Below are 19,333 nucleotides of genomic sequence, written 5' to 3' on the forward strand. Positions count from 1 at the left end.
AGAAGGCTATAGTTAGACTGGTCTCTTAATTAGGATTTTTATATTTGGTTATAATTGGTATGAGGAAGACAGTGACTTAAACTGTCGTTCTTGGAGATTTGAAATGGTGGCTTGACATGAACCGTATGTTTCAGAACCGGGGGTAGTGTACTTTGTGCTGGTTACTGCAGAAAACAGCAATGGAGTGAGCCGTCCTGTTTACAGAGCGGAGAGCCTGCCTGGTAAGTCTTTACCTTAGAATTGGAGGCTATGATTTTTTGTGACTTAGACTGGGAAATTCTTTGCTTCTTCAGGTCAATGCAAATTTAGAAATCATTAAGGAGTTCCCAAACAAGAAATTTTTAGACTTGTATAGCAAGCTGAAAGATTGAAAACTAGGAGAGATTTATCCCTTCTTCTAAAGTACTTTTGATATAGGTTACTAGCGCTTTGTCTTAAGTTTGGGGGTACTCACTACAGTTAACCACGTATAAAAGACCAAAAATATGTGTTGTCCATACAGTTTAGGGGTCAGGTCACTTGCATGGCCCGAGCAGATCCTTTGGAAGATTGTTGAGAAGACCATTGCAATGTACATTGAGGGATGCAGTGAAGTGTGGAAAATCCAGTAGGCCTCCTTTCTAACGATCAAGTTGCGTTTTCCTAATTTAGGAGGTGAATGGATCAAGATTGATGGTTTTCCCATTAAGGGTCCAGGACCATTTAATGAAACCGTCACAGGTACTACTTGCTCATTCGGTTCATGTCTTCACTGAAGCACCATCTCGAAAGAGGGCTGTGCTTCTGTCACACACATGTGCTCACAAACCTTCATTTAGTTCCCATCGCTAAACTAACACACACGCCGCACCATTTTGGTCGATCTGCACTGCACTGGATGGACCAGACTGCAGCCAGTATTGCTCATTCCTCACCGCTGTTTCATGTTCTGGTGTGGGGGTACGTCCTTGTCTACATCCGGGGATGCTGTTGCTCTGTTAACAGGCAAATATGGTGGTTGAGATGGCAGTCCTGGCCCGATGAGGATATTTACAGCTCTCCTGTGTGTGGATGCAGAAATGAATGGAGCCCACCAAACAGTGGCTTTACTGGGCAGTATGCTGCATCCAGGCTTTCTCTCCTTTCTGATGCATGGGATACTTTGCGATCCGTTTGATAACCTGCCTCCCATCTCTGCTCCATATTTGTATTCATGTGTGTTTTCTCATTTGGATGTGGATGTTGTCTGACCGTATCGTTTTACTTGTTGAGAGAAGTGTTGACATTTCTTGTTGTGTCTCTTGAATATGTTTAATTAATGGTCAAACAGCAATGCAAAATGAAAGCAGTTATTTCAGAGTGTGGTTGAGTAAATATCCTAAAGGCAGTGTGGCAAGGTGTGGTGTTTTCAAATACACCAATCTGGTATTATTGTTGAGAGGAAGGTGAGTATGTTGAAATCAGTGACCATAATCTGCCTCTCAAGTCAGATCTGATGGGTGTAGGCAGTTTCCAAAGACCATTTTATAAAAGTAGGGAATGGAAGAACAAAACAGCCTGAAAAGGAAACTGAATTTTGGGAAAGGTGATGTGTTCTTGTTCAAATATGCTGGACTTAATGTAACGGACCTGTCTTATAGGTGATTGGTGATGAGGGCAAGAGGGAGGCCTGGGTTAGGAGCCATGCTGAAGAGTGAGAGTTGGAGTAGGAAGAGTGAGGAGAGGCTGAGAATTAGGAGAGACAAGAGTAAAGCCAAGGATCAAACTCTGGAAGACACGAACAGTGAAAGAGTCCAGAAGGTAGTACACCTAGAAAATGTGCACAGTAGGAAGGGTGTTTATTTCAGAGGCTGTCTGCTCCTACAGACACACATGTAAACATTCACACCTTTGACTGACAGATATACTGTGCCTTTGAGCCTTATACTTTGTCTTTTAAATAACCATTTTATTTTTAATCATCTTTCTGATAAAGTTTTTGAATGGCAGTTTTAGAATGCATATTATTTTTTCTCAAGTAGTTCATTTCTTATGCCATCTTTAATAAAAACAGGCTTGTGTGTGTGTGTTCTTTCTGAGTAAGCATGTGGTATAGAAACCCTGGGAACTGAGAATCACAGCCTAGTTCACTACTGGATTTATGACTGTGAGATCCTTTAACCTCTCTCTGCAGGAGGCTCTGTGGGTTCTTGATGTCAAAGAATGCTCTGCCATAATATATAACACTGTATTTGTCATACATGGTGCTAAGAAAGATCCTGGAAGAAATTTTGCAGTGTATGATGTAAAGCAGAACTTTAATAAAATGCATATCCAGAATAAGTAGATTTAGCTCCAGAAAAAAAAAAGACATTTCATTGTTAATGAAAATAATAAAAATAATTTATGAGAAATTATCAACAAGTGACCAACTTTGTATCTGTACCTTTTGAAATAAGGCCTGGTAAATATGCTATGCTATTGAGGAATGGTTAATATATGATAATCCCATTAAACAAAAGAACTATTTTTGATTTGCACTTCAAACATGGTAGAATGAATAGTGTCTTGCACTTATATACAATGCTTTTTCCCTCAAATGCATGTACAGTCTATTTTGATTTAATAAAATACAGTCTTTAAATGCAAAAATAAAAAAACAAACACCCAAGAAACCCAACAACAACAAAGGAAGGGATTTGTCCTAGAAATGCAGATATTATCATCTGCATCTGGTGTGAGGCCCCAAGGGTTGGCTCTCATGCTTTGATCTGTAATACCTCACGTTCTTCCAGTGTTTATTTGAAACTAGAGGAAAATCCATTCTTTTATTCTGCTGGAAACCGTGGCTTCCGTTCAGATTTCAGAAGGCCTCTTTGCTGGCTGGAAATCTATCTTGACCTCATTGTCTTTACTTAAAAATGGGACTTTAGTTATGTAATTAATTCATTCAGTGCCTGTGGTTTTCCAGGCACAATTCTGGGTGCTAAAGATATAATAGTGAATAAGATTGACAAGGGTTTGCCTTAAGACTATATTCTAGTGGGAAAGAAAGACAGTCATTGTTGTTGTTAGGTTGCTAAGTCATGTCTGACTCTTTGCCACCCTATGGACTGCAGCACTCTAGGCTCCTCTGGCCTTTACTATATCCCAGAGTTTGCTCAGATTCATGTCCACTGATGGACATGAATGGAATGGTTAGTGATGTTATTTAACCATCTCATCCTCTGCTGCCCCTTTCTCTTTTTACCTTCAACTTTTCCCAACTTCAGAGTCTTTTCCAATTCATTGGCTCTTTGCATCAGGTGGCCAGGGTATTGGAGCTTCAGCTTTAGCATCGGTCCTTCTGATGAATATTCAGGGTTGATTTCCTTTAGCATTGACTGATTTGATCCCCTCGCTGTCCAGGGGGACTCTCAAGAGTCTGCTCCAACACCGCAACTCAAAAGCATCAGTTCTTCAGTGCTCAAGCCTTCTTTATGGTCCAACTCTCACATCTGTACATGACTACTGGAAAAACCATAGCTTTGACTATACGAATCTTTGTCGACAAAGTGATGTCAACGGCTTAGCTTTTTAACATGCTGTCTAGGTTTGTCATAGCTTTCCTTCCAAGGAGCAAGCGTCTTTTAATTAATGAATGGCTGCATTCATTGTCCACAGTGATTTTGGAGCCCAAGAAAAGAAAATCTATCACTGCTTCCATTTTTCCCCCCATCTATTTTCCATGAAGTGATGGGACCGGATGTCATGATCTTAGTTTTTTGAATGTAGAGTTTCAAGCCAGCTTTTTGACCCTCTTCTTTCACCCTCATCAAGAGGTTCTTTTGTTTCTTTTCACTATCTGCCATTAGAGTGGGAAAGAAAGACAATAAGCAATGTAAGCAGAGAGTCAGGCATATAATCCGTATGAGTTTGGTAGGGATGCCATAACAAAATATCAGAGACTGGTTATCTTAAACAGTAGATATTTATTTCCTCACAGTTCTAGCAGCTCGAAGCCCAAGATGAAGATGTAAGCAGGTTTGATTTCTCCCCAGGTCTTTTTCTCTGCCTTACCTTTCCTCTGTGGCCATGAACCCTTGGCTTCTCTGTGTCCAGATTTCTGCTTCTTTTAAGGACACCAGTCAGATGGGATTAGGGCCACCTTTGTAGCTTCATTTTAACTTAGTCACTTCCTAAGGCCCACGCTTCACACGCAGTCCCATTCTGAGGTAATTTGGTTTAGATCTTAAACATAAAAATTTGAAAGAGGAGGGAGACAAAGTTTAGCCTGTAACATGATCATAAATTCCTTGAAACATGAGCAGCACTGTGATACAGAACAAGGTGGCAGTACCAGGCCGAGACCCTCTGGGACTGTCTGGGGGTACAGAGTGTGTGGTGAGTCCTGGAGGCGGGCAGGACCTGAGTGATTTTCGGATGGTCACTCATACAAATATGGACGCTCTTATGGGGCTAAGCAAAAATGCAACTCTAGGGCAGAAGTTTTGGCTTCCTCTGGTCACTCATCACATATCTTTTTGTTAGAAAGTGGTCTTGGTATTTAAATGTAAACTCTCTCCTGTTGAGATGTAAACCCATATCCCTTTGTTTTGTCCTTGGGGAAGAGATGTCACAAGTCCCTTCACATATTGGAATCCTGTTATTCAGCTTTCCTGCAGACTTTTCTGAAGTTGTTTAGCTTTTCTTCTGTGACTGGATCTGGGTAATCTGCTCTGTGCAGAGCTGGGCACTGGGGGTCAGGATGAGAACCACGGTCCATCTCTGCTTCCAGCCAGACCATGGGCTCGGAGGGCAGTTCATGGGCTTTCACCGAGTTGTTCATCTGGGAAATTTTAGCTCTCAATAGGCTCATAAGTATTTTTAGTAATGTTGTGGTTTTCTAAAAATCGAATCCTTTGTGCTTTCCTCAAGTGATGGAGCCCACGCTAGACCCAGAACTGAGATAAAAGTTTGATTTATACTTCATATTTTCTTTCCATTCTATTTTAGTTCATGAAACTTACTAATTTTTTTCTTTTGACAGTTAAATTATAGCTCAGACCCAAGTTTAGCGTAGAGTTCACAATTCTCCTAGGCCATTAACAATTATTTATTTCTGGCCGTACTGGGTCTTCTGTTGTGTGGGCTATTCTCTAGTTGTTGTGCTCGGGCTTCTCATTGTGGTGCCTTGTCTTGCTGCGGAGCGTGGGCTCTAGGCCGCTCAGGCTTCGGTAACTGTGCGACGTGGGCTCAGGCATTGAGCTTCTGAGCTCTAGAGCCATGGCTCCATAGTTGGGGCACACAGGCTTAGCTGCTCCTTGGCACGTGGGATCTTGGATTAGAACCTGTGTCTGCTGCATCGGCAGGCAATTCTTTACCACTGAGCCACCAGGGATGCTCCCTCTTAGGCCATTTTCACCAGCATGATTCCCGTGGTCCAGCCATCCCCTTCCTTATCTCGGTCACTGCGACCTCCAGGCTACTCCCCGAATCCAAACAGCTTGAAGGCACATGGTTCATTATGTGCATCTCCACACTTGCGTCCCGGACTGCACAACTTCGGTGCTGACAATCCATTAGACAGTCTCCACTCCTGTCCCCTAGGATGGAGCTGCTCCCCTCCAAAACCTGGAATCATGAAATGCCCCATCATCTCGCTTCTTCAGCGCCGTCATGTCATTAGATTGTCTGGGCTTTGGGTCTGTAGACACTTCCCGTTGCCAGACTCCAGAAACTGTCTCCTGGCTCATTTCTGGCTTGTTTTATCTTGGTGCCGGCATTTCACCACACTCACGTCAGCACGGCCATGCCAGCCGCCCCCTCTCCCTGGCTGTCTGGTTTCCCCTCCTGAGTGCTAATTGCTGAGCCCGCGGGAGAAATAAGAACTAAGCTCATCCACCATGTGACAGCTTCCTGTAGCTGGTTTTCTAAGTTCGTCTGGACCCTGGGTTTTGCTTGAAGATTATTCTGTTTGTCCTTTCTTGGTTTCCTTTCTTTCTCTCCAAAACTTGGCCATTTTCTTTAAGTTCCTTCCTCCACCTGCCTTCCCCTCCTGACCTGCCCTCCCATCTGACCTTGCTTCCTTCTCCCTGGGAAATAAAGTTCATCAGGGTGACATCTCTTGTCTCCCCTGCCTTGACTTCTAAGCCCTCATGGCTTCCTTCCCTTCTCCTGGCTCTGAGGAAAGGTTGGTATTACCGCTTCTCTCTCAGGCTCACTTCATATACAAAGAGCTTCTTTGCAGGCATGGTTAGGACCCAAGGGCTGTTCTGGATTCATCTTTGGAGCCCTCCGCTCCCCTGTAGGACCTGGCTCAAAAGCTAATTTGGGCAGGTGTCAAATTATTTGACAGTGAAACTGTGAGACCTGAAAACTGAAGCTTGGCCTCTTTCACTTCTTCCTTGGCACTCCTTTCATAGGACATATCTGTGGATGTGCCAGGAAAGACGTCCAAGCATGTGTTTCAGTCTTTTCTATCAGTAGTTCATCAAAACGAGCACCCATCTTCAGGTGCGTTTTCTTGCTAGTTTGTTTATGTAGATGTGAAGTGAAGTGAAGTCACTCAGTCATGCCTGATTCTTTGCAGCCTCATGGACTGCAGCCCACCAGGCTCCTCTGTCCATGGGATTTTCCAGGCAAGAGGACTGGAGTGGGGTGCCATTTCTTCTCCAGAGGATTTTCCTGACCCAGGGATCGAACCTGGGTCTCCTGCCTTGTAGGCAGACACTTTACCGTCTGAGCCACCAGGGAAGTCCCTATGTAGATGTGACTGATGTGGAATTTGAAAACTCTAACCCCACTGTTTTGAGATTGCCTCCTTCCCTAATCTGTTGGTTTAACAGCATAATGAGTCCATCCAACCATAACCATCTCCACTGCTGACTCTTACACCCCAGATTCACGCTCAATCAACAGTGAGACCCTTCAGACCTCTCAGCCATACGACGATGGGGCTCCCCAAAAAGGCTCCAGGGTCCTTTCTAAGAACTCTCTCAGATTCTAAACTTCCTTCTAAAGTTCTAGGGTTCCTTTCAGCTCTAGCATTTCATGAATTAACAACATTAAGGCACTCTGAATGAGTGACCCTAAGCTTGGCAAGCCGTTGGGAACCATTGTGGAGAAATGACTGTTTGCCTTGGTCTCCACCCTACTTAGAATGTTTTAGGCCAGCAAATCCCGAACTCATCTCGGCCAAGGAAGAAACACTGAATTATAGATTCTGGGTGTTGAGGTTGTGAGTGAATACACAGAGGTGTACAGGAAAAAGTATCACCTCCAGTGATACACTGGAAGTGCTGCCTTCCTTCTCTGGGTGCAAATGGTAGGCTTTCTGCCAAATGAGCCAAGGAGACGCCATGTTAACTCACTTAAACGGACCCATGTCAGTTTGACTGGGTAAGAGGAGCCGCTACAGCGCAGTGATAAGCAAACCAATCCTCCCTTGCATCTGCCCTGGGGGCACTACCGTGTAATCTGGAGCCAGGTCCTGGCTGCCGTGGGCCAGACTTGAGCGTTAAGTATTCCCCGCTCCACAGTTTTAAAATTAACTATGAATCAAAGACCGTCCTCCTTTCATACACTAGTTTCAATTTAAAAAGTCTCTGGCCCACAGGGAATTAATAATGTCTATGACATTAGTTTTCTCAGTAGCTCTCTCATGGAATTATTAGATTTTTTAAAGTATGCAGTTGGGAGGGCAGACCTGGTTTCTGACTCCTGACCTGGGTGGGTGAGCTCCTTGAGGGCAGGGCAACAATGATATACTCATCTTTGTATCTCCAGAGCCTGGGCAAAGCACAAAACAGGTGCTCAAGGAACGTTTACTGGGTGAAATGCTTTTAGAGGCTGCTTCTGCTCCACACCCATGCCCAGGAAGTTGAACTGTGTGTCAGTAGTTCGGGCACCTCCATCTCGTTCAGCCACCAACTGTGGAGGTGGCCCCGGCAGGCCACTTGGTCACCCTAGAATTGTGCTGTCACTAGTCAGCAGTCCTGGTTCTTGCCCACTGTTTCTGTGGAGGGGCCTGGGTGAAGGATGGTGTTGAATGCATTTGGAGGCCGGATTTCCTCAGGGCTGGTTGCTCTGTGGAGTCAGGTCCACCTGCTGTGAGCTCACCTCCCTCCATGTTCAGATCTTTATCCTTCCATGGCTCAGATCTCTTTATCTGGGTGCTGGTTTCCAAGCCACCTCTCACATTAGAATGTGGTTCAGTTCAGTTCAGTTCAGTTGCTCAGTCGTGTCCGACTCTTTGCGACCCCATGGACTGCAGCATGCCAGGCCTTCCTGTCCATCACCAACTCCTGGAGTCCACCCAAACTCATGTCCATTGAGTCGGTGATGCCATCCAACCATCTCATCCTCTGTTGTCCCCTTCTCCTCCCACCTTCAATCTTTCCCAGCATCAGGGCCTTTACAAATGACTCAGCTCGGCATCAGGTGGTCAAAGGATTGGAGTTTCAGCTTCAGCATCAGTCCTTCCAATGAGTATTTAGGACTGATTTCCTTTAGGATGGACTGGTTGGATCTCCTTGCAGTCTAAGGGACTCTCATGAGTCTTCTCCAACATTACAGTTCAAAAGCATCAATTTTTCGTGTGGTTAGAATGTGGTTAGACTTCATCAGCCTCAGAGTCCGTTCTTTCACCCTAAAAAGTAGGCAAGAGAGGCTTGCGTACAGATGTTCTTGGGCGAGACTCCTGAGTTCCATCCCAGACAAGGATGCTGTGGGAAGGACTCAGCACAGGCCACCTGCCTGGAGGAGGCAGAAGTGGTGAGAAGCCTTCTCGGACACCAGGACTGAAACCCACATTTTGCAGTGTTTCATCTCCCTGTCTACGCTGATGAATGAGAATATCTGTGCATAGCTTTTCCTTTCAGTGAATCCTTAAGACACAGATGACGGGGAGCGAGGCCCTTCCCTCCAACGGACAGGCGCTCGTCTCAGAGGCTGAGGAGTGGCTGCTTTGACGGGGTGGGCAGGGGCTGTGGGCGGCTGGGAAGATGAACTGTCCCCACGGTCCTCGTGTGTGGGCCTTGAGTGCAACATTGGCCGACCTTGCCTTGCCTCCTGGAGGAACCTGCAGCAGTTCACAAACCCAGCGTCCCAGTGGAGCCAGCATGTTGGGGGCTGGGTGCCATTTTCTGAGCATCTGTCACTGGCTTTTCCTTTGGGGCCTGAGGGCAGAGGAGGGCAGGGTGGAGCAGTGGGTGACGCCCCTGAAGAGGGTGCAGCTTCTTACAAGGCTCTCTGGGCGGGTGGACGTCTTTCCCGAAAGAAACCACTTTCTTTGCTCAGTTGTCAGCCTTTTCAGGTATTGTAACTGGACCTTTCATTTGCAGGCGACATGGTGGATAGCACTGAAAACTGAGCTAACCAATAGCCGTTTAGCAGAAAAGGGGCTCTCATTTCTAGAAGACAACTGCGTCGCCGTTGGCTCCCAAATGAAACAAATGCAGAAGAGCTTTAGACAAAACAAACCAAGCCACAAAAACCTGGGAAAATGTTTCCTTAGGACCTCTAACACCCTTTTCTCTTAGCTTACCTCGACCAGGAGGCTGTCTCTGCATCCGCAGTGAGGTGAGGAAATGCCAGAGGTCCGCATTTCAGCCATTGAGGAGCTCAGAAAAGGAGGCTCGCTTCCTTTGCTTTCCGGGTTCCTCCAGGGTGCTCAGGAAGCGCAGCTGAAAACTGAAGCATCAGCAGATGGGTCCAGATCAGAGGCTCCAATGATGCCTTTTTTCATCATGTAAAGTTTCACAGAGGAACCTTTACAGCTGGTCCCCCTCTTGCCTTCCACGCTAAGTCAGTGGGGGCTGGGCCAGGGATGGGGAGCAAGGGAGCTGAGCCCAGGCCAGGGCTCATCCCTGGTGCAGGTGGCTGAGGACCTTGGCAACTGATATTGCTGTTCCAGGCTTATCGCTGAGCCACTGCCCTGAGTAAGATGCGGGGACCTTAGCCAGTTCTGCCTGTGCAGCAGCGGGGAGACTGCTGACCTAACGAACAGAGAGTCCCCTCAAAGGTCTTATGATCTGTGAGACTGAGGGGCGTGTCCATGCAGACGGTTGTAAGACCATTGAATTCCTGTGTAGAGTTTGCCTGCATTGTTAATGTCTTGCTGGCCACCGTCTGGGAGTGACACAGCCTCTGCCGCCTTGGTCCTGTGCAGTGACATTGATGGTGTAGTCTTCACTGATATTCATATCACTGCTGAGATTATAGGACCTTTGGGCTTCCCTGGTGGCTCAGACGGTAAAGAATCCACCTGCAACACAGGAGACCCAGGTTCGATCCCTGGGTTGGCAAGATCCCCTGGAGGAGGGCATGGAAACCCACTCCAGTATCCTTGCCTAGAGAATCCCTATGGACAAAGGAGCCTGGCTGACTACAGTCCATTGGGTCGCAAAGAATCAGACAGGACTGAGCAACTTTCACTCACTGGGATCAAGGTCAGTATCTATTGACCTTTTTGGATGACATCCTGGAGCTGCTGATATCCTGGTCATTCTTTGAAGCTTCTCAAACTGGGTCCTCAGAACTTGCGAGAACATCACACTGCCAGGAGAGCATGACGGGAACTATTTTCTTGGCAGAGACAATGGGAAGTGTTTTCTTGGTGCCCGGTCATTTAAAATGTTATTTTTGATTTTGAAGACAAACCAAAATATTATAGGGTAGTCTATAAAATTCAAATGCAATTTTGAGATAAAACCGAGCTTGTGGATCAGTTACCAATGCTCCAGGCTTGTGGGGGCCGAGTTTGTTTTCTTCATTGTTACATGAACCTCGGTGAAGAGCGTGAGGGGCTCTGTTCAGCAGTAAAGTGATCCAGCACTTTTGTGAAACAAACAGCCAAGTCAAACAAGATGGCTGGAGTGGAGTGGTCCCAGGGCAGCTGGAGCATCTGCTTTGTTTCTGAGATGGTCCTGCTGGAGTTTTGAGGACCACGTTTGTGGCTCAGATGCTGGCAGCCCTATGCCAGCCTGTGGGGTTGGCCTCTGACTACACTGTCCCTGGGTTCCCTGTGGCTTCCTCATTTGGTGACAGCCAGGATGTCCCCACATGACCCTAGGAAGCAGGGAAGAGGAATACGCGAAGAACTGGGCAGGGGGTGGCAGAACCTTAAACTGATGGCTGTGAGGTTTGGTGGCAGAACCTTAAATTGTTGGCTGTGAGGTTTGTTTGCTTTGAAAGTTAGCTTTACATGCTTCATAAAGGGCTTCCACAGCCCTAACATTACCAACATCATTAGTAATTGGCATTGATTCACTTGGGGGCGATCAAGGTTCTTTGTTTCCCTTTCAAGACCTTCTCTTTTCTCCCCATCCCTGAAAAAGCAGCAAGAATGGACTGACCCTGGTTGATGGCTTGGGGCGCTGTGCTAGCATCTCTGAAGGATGCTGAGATATGTGCCTGTCACTCTGATTCTCCCCTTGGTGTCCACTCTGCTTCCCTGGCAGGCAGCCAGGCCCCTGGAGACTGAAACATGGGTAAATGTAAGGGGAATGGTGTGATGGATGGCTTCTGATGGGACGAATGGACTCACATTCCCTGGAGGGCAGCCAGGCCCTTGGGAACTTAGCCAGCATGTTCTGAATGCAGGGATGCTCATGACATGGGAGTCCTAGGTAGACGGTGATGCCTGGCTCTGCAGACCAGTCCTTTCCCAGGGAGCACCCAGGGGGACGCTCTCCCAGATGGGCACTGCGTGTATGCCACAGTGTGGCTGCGGGTGACCCCAGCTCTGCAACCACTGTGAGCTTCTAAATAGGGGTGGAGAGAACCAGGGATGCAGCCCCAAAAGCCCTGGGTTCCAATGCCAGCTGAGTGCCTGATGCTGTCTGGCTTGGAGATTCTCTCTTACTCTCTTGGAGCCTCACTTCCATTGTCTATAAATGGGGTGTTTATTGGGTTCTCATGGGGATGCTTGTCCAGTGCCTTACCTAGCAGGGATCCAGTCAGTGATGAAGGTTGGTGATGCTCTGATAGACACTGTTTTGAAGTGAAGGCATGAGATTTCCTTTCCCCCTCTTGGGCTTCCCTGGTGGCTCAGATGATAAAGAATCTGCCTGCAATGCGAGAGACACAAATTCAATCCTTGCGTCAGGAAGATCCCCTGGAGAAGGGAATGGCAACTCAGTCCAGCATTCTTGCCTGGAGAATCTGGTGGGCAGAGGAGCCTGGTGGGCTACAGTCCACGGGGTCGCAAAAAGTCCGACATGACTGAGTATCTAACACTCTCTTGTTAAATAGCTGGGCTTGTCCAAATAAACCGCACTTCGGTGCATCGTTAAATGTACGGAGGGCTTTGATTGGAGAGGAGAGTGGGGCATTAAAGGGAGACTTTAGAGTAAGAGTTGCACATCTGGGTGTGGGCGAGAAGAGCTCTGGGAGCCTTTCAGAGCTGTTACAGGGGTACTGGGTGTGGGAATTCACCCAGGAAGAAGGAGCCCATGGCAGACCAAGGCTGTCAGGTGTTGCCAACCTGCCCGTACTCTGGCCTCGGCCAGCATTGGTGGGGAGGGCGCCCAGACTCAGCGTGCGGGCAGCAGGCGTGTGTCTGGTTCCTCTGGTTGAGACAGCTGGTGTCATCCCTACCCCGTCTCCCCGCACCCCAGTGCAACTTCCCTCCATCCCCGTCACCTCTTCCTAATCAGGCTGTTTCATCTCAAGTGCGCAGAAGCTCCCAAATCTCACCTGTCCTGGATACAGGTGGGAGGGGGTGCCCCCGCCCCCTGCCAAGGTGTTCTGATGCACAGTGCAGTGTGAGGACCGTGGTCCAGCCTTGTGGGCTGGATTCTCGCCCGCCCTCAAACCAGCGTCCCTGGTCTGATGCCTGGGAAGGGTGGGGAGGCCTCCTGGGGCTGAGGCTGGGCGAGGGGAAGGGCGGCTCTTACTGCCCCATCTGTGTGAAGCTTGGAGGCCAGTGCAGTGGATGTCAGGTGGGTCAGTGGGACAAACCGCTTGCTCTCTGAAGCTCTAGACTGAGGGATCCCTCACGTTCTCCTGGAAACAAGAATGTCCTGCTAGTTGAGACCAAGCCAGGGAAAGTGGTCACCAGATAGCCGGGGCCATGGACTTTCATGCCAATGAAAAGGAGGGGCTGGCTCAGAGTGGTGTGTGACTGTGAGATACTGACAAGGACGAGGAATGGTGCTTTCCACTTATGGTGCAAACAAAGCCACCTGGGTGTCGGCAGCCTCCTGTATGAGAAGGCTTTCAGAGTAGAGTCTTTGGCAAGAAGTCCACTTCTTTTGCTCCTGTCTGGTTCTTTGAAAGTGAAAGTCACTCAGTCGTGTCCGACTCTTTGCAACCCCGTGGACTATACAGTCCATGGAATTCTCCAGGCCAGCATACTGGAGTGGGTAGCCTTTCCCTTCTCTAGGGGATCTTCCCAACCCAGGGATTGAACCCAGGTCTCCCTCATTGCAGGTGGATTCTTTATCAGGTTCTTTGAAACGCATTTTTTTTTTTTTAGTGTCCACAGAAAACTCTGTGATGCATCCACAGCTCGCCTTCTGAAAGGAGCCTCCTGCCCACCATGAATCTGATAAAAGAGGGTTTTATCATGACCGATCACAAACACAATGAGCACTTAATGTGTCCTTGATAGATGTCAGGACAGTGTGAATTACAAAACCCAGTAAGAGAGACACTGCTTGACCAAGGAGGAAGCTGAAGTTTGAAAGGCAGTGAGACGTAGACTCAGATTCAGACCATGGCTTTCGAGCCCATGGAAGCCCAATTCAGAAGCTACACGTTTAATGGCGCTGAATTGTAAATGGGCAAAGAAAGCATCAGGTTGAATTTTGGATTTTTTTTGTGTGTGAAAAGAACAGATTTTTTTGACTCCCTATAATTTCAGAATACTTGCCAATTTGCATAGCTGGCGATACACATCAGGGGAGATGTTCTAATTCTGTCTGGCTTTCAGATGTTTGTTGTAGTTTACATGGGAATCGTTTCACCTCACTGACGTGCTTAGTGGACAGTGTGTGATTAATCGCTGTAGGTCTTCTGAGATCAATTCATTCTGAGCGACATCTACCTGGTTGAATGGTCTCCAGAGCAAAGAAGGTAGTGTGTCCTGCCAGGTTCAAAATATACTTAGCACTGGTGGATGTGAACATTATTCCTCTTGGCAATGGTGATTTCCTGTTTTCAAGAGAAAAGGCTTACAGGGATTTATTAGAAAATTTTCAGAAGGCTTCTGTGAGGCTATCACACACAGCTTAGAGAAAACACTTAGGAAATCTCATTGCAAGTGAACTTGAACCATATGAACAGATTTTCTTCATGTGTACATCAGCTTAAAAGAAGGCTCCCGGACGATCTATAAAAGATCTATAAAAGCTAATTGACAGTGTGTTTCATCCAGAACATTAAAGAAAGGAACTTTTCAAAATACTTGAAAAAATTGGGGTTGGCTTTAGGGCTGTGTACAGCAGAATGACATCGTCACCTTACTCTGGTTTCTAGAGTCGGTGGCCTTCTCTGGTTGCTAAGGGCAACCTGCTGAGTAGCTTCTCTGGTTCCTTAGTTATACTGTCTGATCCACTGAAAAAAATGTATACATGCTGGCTGGGTCCCTTCTATGTTCACCTGAAACTATCCCAACATTGTTCACCGGCTATACCCCAACACAAAACTGTTATTGTTGTTCAGCTGCTAAGTTGTGTCCAACTCTTTATGGCCCCATGGACTGTAGCACGCTAGGCTCCCCTGCCCTTCATCATCTCCCAGAACTTGCTCAGAATCATGTCCATTGAGTCCGTGATGCCATCCAACCATCTCATCCTCTGTTGTCCCCTTCTCCTCCTGCCTTCAGTCTTTCCCAGCATCAGGGTCTTTTCCAATGAGTCAGCTCTTTGCACCAGGAGGCCAGAGTATTAGAGCTTCAGCCTCAGCATCAGTCCCTCCAGTTCAGGGTTATTTCCTTTAGGATGGACTGGTTGGATCTCCTTGCTATCCAAGGAGTTAAAAAAACAAAACAAAACACATACCTGCAAATGTGAGGCCTACTATGCAAGGCATTATGCTCACACTTGGAAGGGGGCCTGTCCAGCTTAGAACCCATGTTTCACGTTTATTAGCAGAAGAGGTTGGGTGGCTGGTGGGATGGCATGAGTGGACGGGGTCTTGGTGGACCAACGGGGAGACTGGCATCAGGGTGGCTGCATTCAGCTCACTGTTTGGCACTTAGCCATGTGGCCTTGGGTCAGGTACTTCAACTCTTGATCCTCAGTTTTCTTATGGGGATTATGACGTCTGACTTCCTCGCCTGGGAGATGTTGGAAGGACAGTTAAAATGAACCATGTGAGCACTTGTAACCAAGTGTGAGGTTCTCTGTAGAAGAGGCAGCGTGGTTGGTCGTAGGGCTGGCCTCAGCCCTGTTGCCAAAGCTTGCTCAGCAGGCCTGGCTTTGTTCCGGAACCCTGGTGTGGAGGGTTGGATGACAGCCCAGAGCCTGGGGTGGGGGAGCCCATATAGTCTGAGGGGGCAGCTTCTGTCCCTGCCACTGGGCAGTGTGGCTGAGATTTAGCGGGCCTGGCCTGGGTCAGGATCTCAGGCCAAAACCTGTTTCCTCTGGGACGGAGTCCCTTGTTCTTGGAACCTCCCCCATTCTTCTTCCTCAGGGACCCCGGCACTTCAGGACGTGCCAGTGGTCTTTTTCCTTCTTTCTGTTTGTTCGAAATTTTGCTCTTGAGTGTCAAGGGTTATTTGTTCTGGAGCATACCCCACCGCTCTCCCCAAATGAAGGAGACGTGTTAGTTGCTCAGTCATGTCCTACTTTGCAACCCTCTGTCCACGGAATTCTCCAGGTAAGAATACTGGAGTGGGTAGCCATCGCCTTCTCCAGGGGATCTTCCCGACCCAGGGACTGAATCCGGGTCTCCTTCACTGTCGGTGGATACTTCACCCTCTGAGCCACCAGGGAAGCCCCAAGGCCCCGAGGCGAGGCCTGCTCTCCGCCGATGCTGGTTCCACTGTAAAGTAGATGAGCTGGCTGGGTCTTAGGGCGAGGGCTGGGCCACAGAGCCGGGATGCCATCTCTGTTCAGTGATTTACTTCTTAGCTGAATCTTGTTAGACCCATGCATGTGTTTTCGGTCAAGTTGCCCATTTTGCTGGAGATCATCCCAGAAGTCCCAGACGGATGGGCGGCTCTCTGCAGTGGTGGGGAGAGTGGTTGTGTCACTCGGGGCTTTAGGACAAGAGTGAGTGAAGAGGGCAACCCTGAGGCTGGGCACATCGGTGACAGCACCGTGGATACCCACCACATTTACCGCTGCCCTGAGGAGATAGCCTGTGGCCGCCATGGGGGCAGAGGGGAGCCTGCCAGTCCTGCTGGGAAGAGCAGTGCAAATGGCCTGTGGCAGCTCGAGCAGGCATCATTTCTCACATCCGCATCCCCGAGGGTCCCACGAGGAGGTATGAGCTTTTCTTAAGAGTAAAATGAATACCATGTATTATTGGCAGACAGAATTGTTAAATAATTTATTTTTAACTGAAGGATAGCTGCTTTTCAATATTGGTTTGATTTGTGCCATACATGAATTAGCCTTAGGTGTATATATGTCCCCTCCCTCCTGAACCTCTCTCCCACCTGACGCCCATTCCCACCCCTCTAGTTGTTACAAAGCCCCGGTTTGAGTTCCCTGAGTCATAGAGCAAATTTCCATTGACTGTCTATTTTATATACGGTAGTATATGCATCCGGGCTACTCTCCCCATTCATCTTACCCTCTCCTTCCTTCCCACTGCCCTGTTCATAAGTCACTTCTCTAGGGAGACATCATTTTCACATTATAGACTTCTTTAAAAAAAAAAGCCCTGATGCCTGCCCAAAGCTGGACACTCTGGAACCGAACGCCAGCCTCAGGGGGATTACCTGGGAGAGGCTGTGGCCTCGCTCATCAGAGGGGCTTCTGTTAAAACAGAGTGTTGTAGGTGGTGATAGTTTGTATTGGAGGCTCACAGAGTACAACTTGACTCGGAAGATGTAAAGAGAATGAGGCCAAGTTTTCTGCTTCCTTTAAAATTTCCTCTCTTGACCTCTGTTCCCCTGCCTATGGCTCACGTCAAGTTTCTTTCATAACTTTGCATAAAGCTGAAAATGATGCAAACACTATTCCTGAAAAGTTAAACTTGGTGGTGTATTTTGTTCTGATGCATGTCATCCAAAAATGTGCTGACTTCAAAAGCCAAACCAAAGTTTCATCAAGACTAGGCATGCCACCCCTTGTCCAGATTTTGAGTCTCGTGAGGCGTTTTTACCAGATATTTTCACTACTGGCTTTTAAAAAATGATTCCTACCCTAGCCCCGCGTGGACAAGGTCTGTTCAGCAGTGACACATGCTGATGAGGAAAATCCACAGTCACCCACAGATAATGCAAGCGCTTAATGAGATTCGACAGTCTGGATCTTTCTAGAAACATTGAGCTTCCCCATTGGGACTCATAAGAAAAATCAACTCCTAGGATTAATGTAGGAATTCATTCAATGAGTCAGTACTGTGCTGTTAATGAATTGGACTATTTGTACTAAACACTTGAGACAAATTTTCTTTTCAATTATAGAGATGTGCATATTTGTCATTTCCATATTCCTTGGTGGTCCCTAATTTTTATAGAGGCTAGATTCTTGAAATGGAGAGCCCCATCTATGAACTTGGAATAAAGCTGAGTTCAGTTCACATTACCAAGGTGCAAGACACAATTTTATATAGTTAGTTCATTGACGTTGCTATTGGATTAAAACCAAAAAAATCTCAATAATCACTACTTTGTGTATTGGGGAAAATACCATGATATGATATTCTCTTAGCAGCCTTTAGGAATGAGGGTGCCCAGTGACTAATTAGGTAGCTCCAGCTAATATACAAAAGGATATTTCTTTTGGTTTGAAGACAGTCAGGTGACTGACTTCTTAGCATAACCATCTCTAATGGCTATTATTGTGCTGTTGAAACTCACACTAACTCATGGTATTTTTTGTTTGTTTGTTTTGTTTTAGTTAGTGTCAAAATATTCACTTAGGTGGGAATTTTCCAGTCTAATAAAGTTAGAATTGGTGATGGGGGTGATGTACAGAGTGGAGGAACGATGCTTGGGAAATATACCTGGCTTACATAGTCAGAGAGACACTCACTGGGTCACTGGATCCCCCAAAAGGGCTAGAACGTGGCCCGCCGTCAGAAACAGGCAGCGTAGTCATCATGTAGTCTGTCGCCCTTGCTCCCAAACGTATCATCAGCTCTTAATCGATGTAAAAACAAAACTTCGAACACTAAGTATTGGCCTTGCTTTGAGAATGTTAACTATGAGAGCGACTCCTGAGACTCATCAGCTTAGTAAGAGTGCTGGAAATGGATTCATTTAGTAGGAAGGCAACAGCAGACGTGGGGCACAGCAGCAGGGTTGGTCTGAAGGGGCACGACTTGGACACACCAGAGAAATTAAGATCAAAACCAGAAAGCAGGATTGAGCTCTTAGCGAGTCACCATAAAGACAAGGAAAGCCCAGTTTTTCTTCAAACTTATAGTGGAAAAGCTTCCAGGAAGACAGTTAAAAATAGCATGAAATTGTGTTTGCTATATTTTATGCTGACCCTTTGCTTTCACCGGAGGATATATAGTTTTTGGCTTTAAGGGGGCAAGAGGAAATAGATGAAAAGGAACACTGTAAAGCATCCAGGATTTCTGGCTGGCAGTCTCATACATGGTATGTTTTCACTTTAAATCCTTGAGACCTCTCGGCTTCCTGTGTGGGGTGGACACCAACTGTCGATACCCTTGGGGGAAGAATGTTCTTACTAGAACTGGTTACCCAAAGTGGATGTTTTAAGCCCAGCTGCTGATTGTCGTGGCTCCATCTTTGGGCACACTTTCCCCTCCTCTGTCAGGAGCTCTGGGGTTTGCTGTTTAATGGTCTTGTGTCGTGTCCTCTTTAAGAAAAGGACGTGCCCAACAAGCCCTTGCGGGTCCGAGTTCGCTCCTCCGATGACCGGCTGTCCGTGGCGTGGAAGGCACCGCGCCTGTCTGGAGCCAAGAGTCCACGCCGATCCCGGGGCTTCCTTCTGGGCTATGGAGAAAGTGGCCGGAAGATGAATTACGTCCCACTGACGAGAGATGAGCGAACGCATGAAATCAAAAAGCTAGGTGAGTTTCATGTTCATTGCCGTTCAATGTCTTAATGATCTTGGCGGTCATTTTTAGATCTTGACGCTCCTTTGAACAGAACGTTGTCTTTCGCCTGTGATGTTCATTTTCCAGGTGTTTCAGTTATTCGGAAATTCACTGTTTGTTCTGCCCTCCCTCCACGCCTCCGTCCTTTTCACCTTCCATTAACGGTGGGACAAGGCTGCCCAAGAAGTGTCCATCAGTGGCTTCC

At 47.2% G+C, this 19,333-nt stretch overlaps 1 protein-coding gene across 1 annotated transcript in view; it reads left to right on the forward strand.

The window, feature by feature from the left end:
- Nucleotides 1-19,333, forward strand: part of FNDC1 (fibronectin type III domain containing 1) — a 114,218-nt gene that overhangs the window by 30,468 nt on the left and 64,417 nt on the right. Inside the window, exons 3-5 of the mRNA XM_068985179.1 lie at nucleotides 135-221; nucleotides 652-720; nucleotides 18,895-19,101. Of these exons, the coding sequence (XP_068841280.1) occupies nucleotides 135-221; nucleotides 652-720; nucleotides 18,895-19,101 (363 nt within the window). The remainder of the gene's footprint in view (nucleotides 1-134; nucleotides 222-651; nucleotides 721-18,894; nucleotides 19,102-19,333) is intronic.

This window comes from Capricornis sumatraensis, chromosome 13 (genome assembly GCF_032405125.1).
Source record: "Capricornis sumatraensis isolate serow.1 chromosome 13, serow.2, whole genome shotgun sequence".
NCBI lineage: Eukaryota > Metazoa > Chordata > Mammalia > Artiodactyla > Bovidae > Capricornis > Capricornis sumatraensis.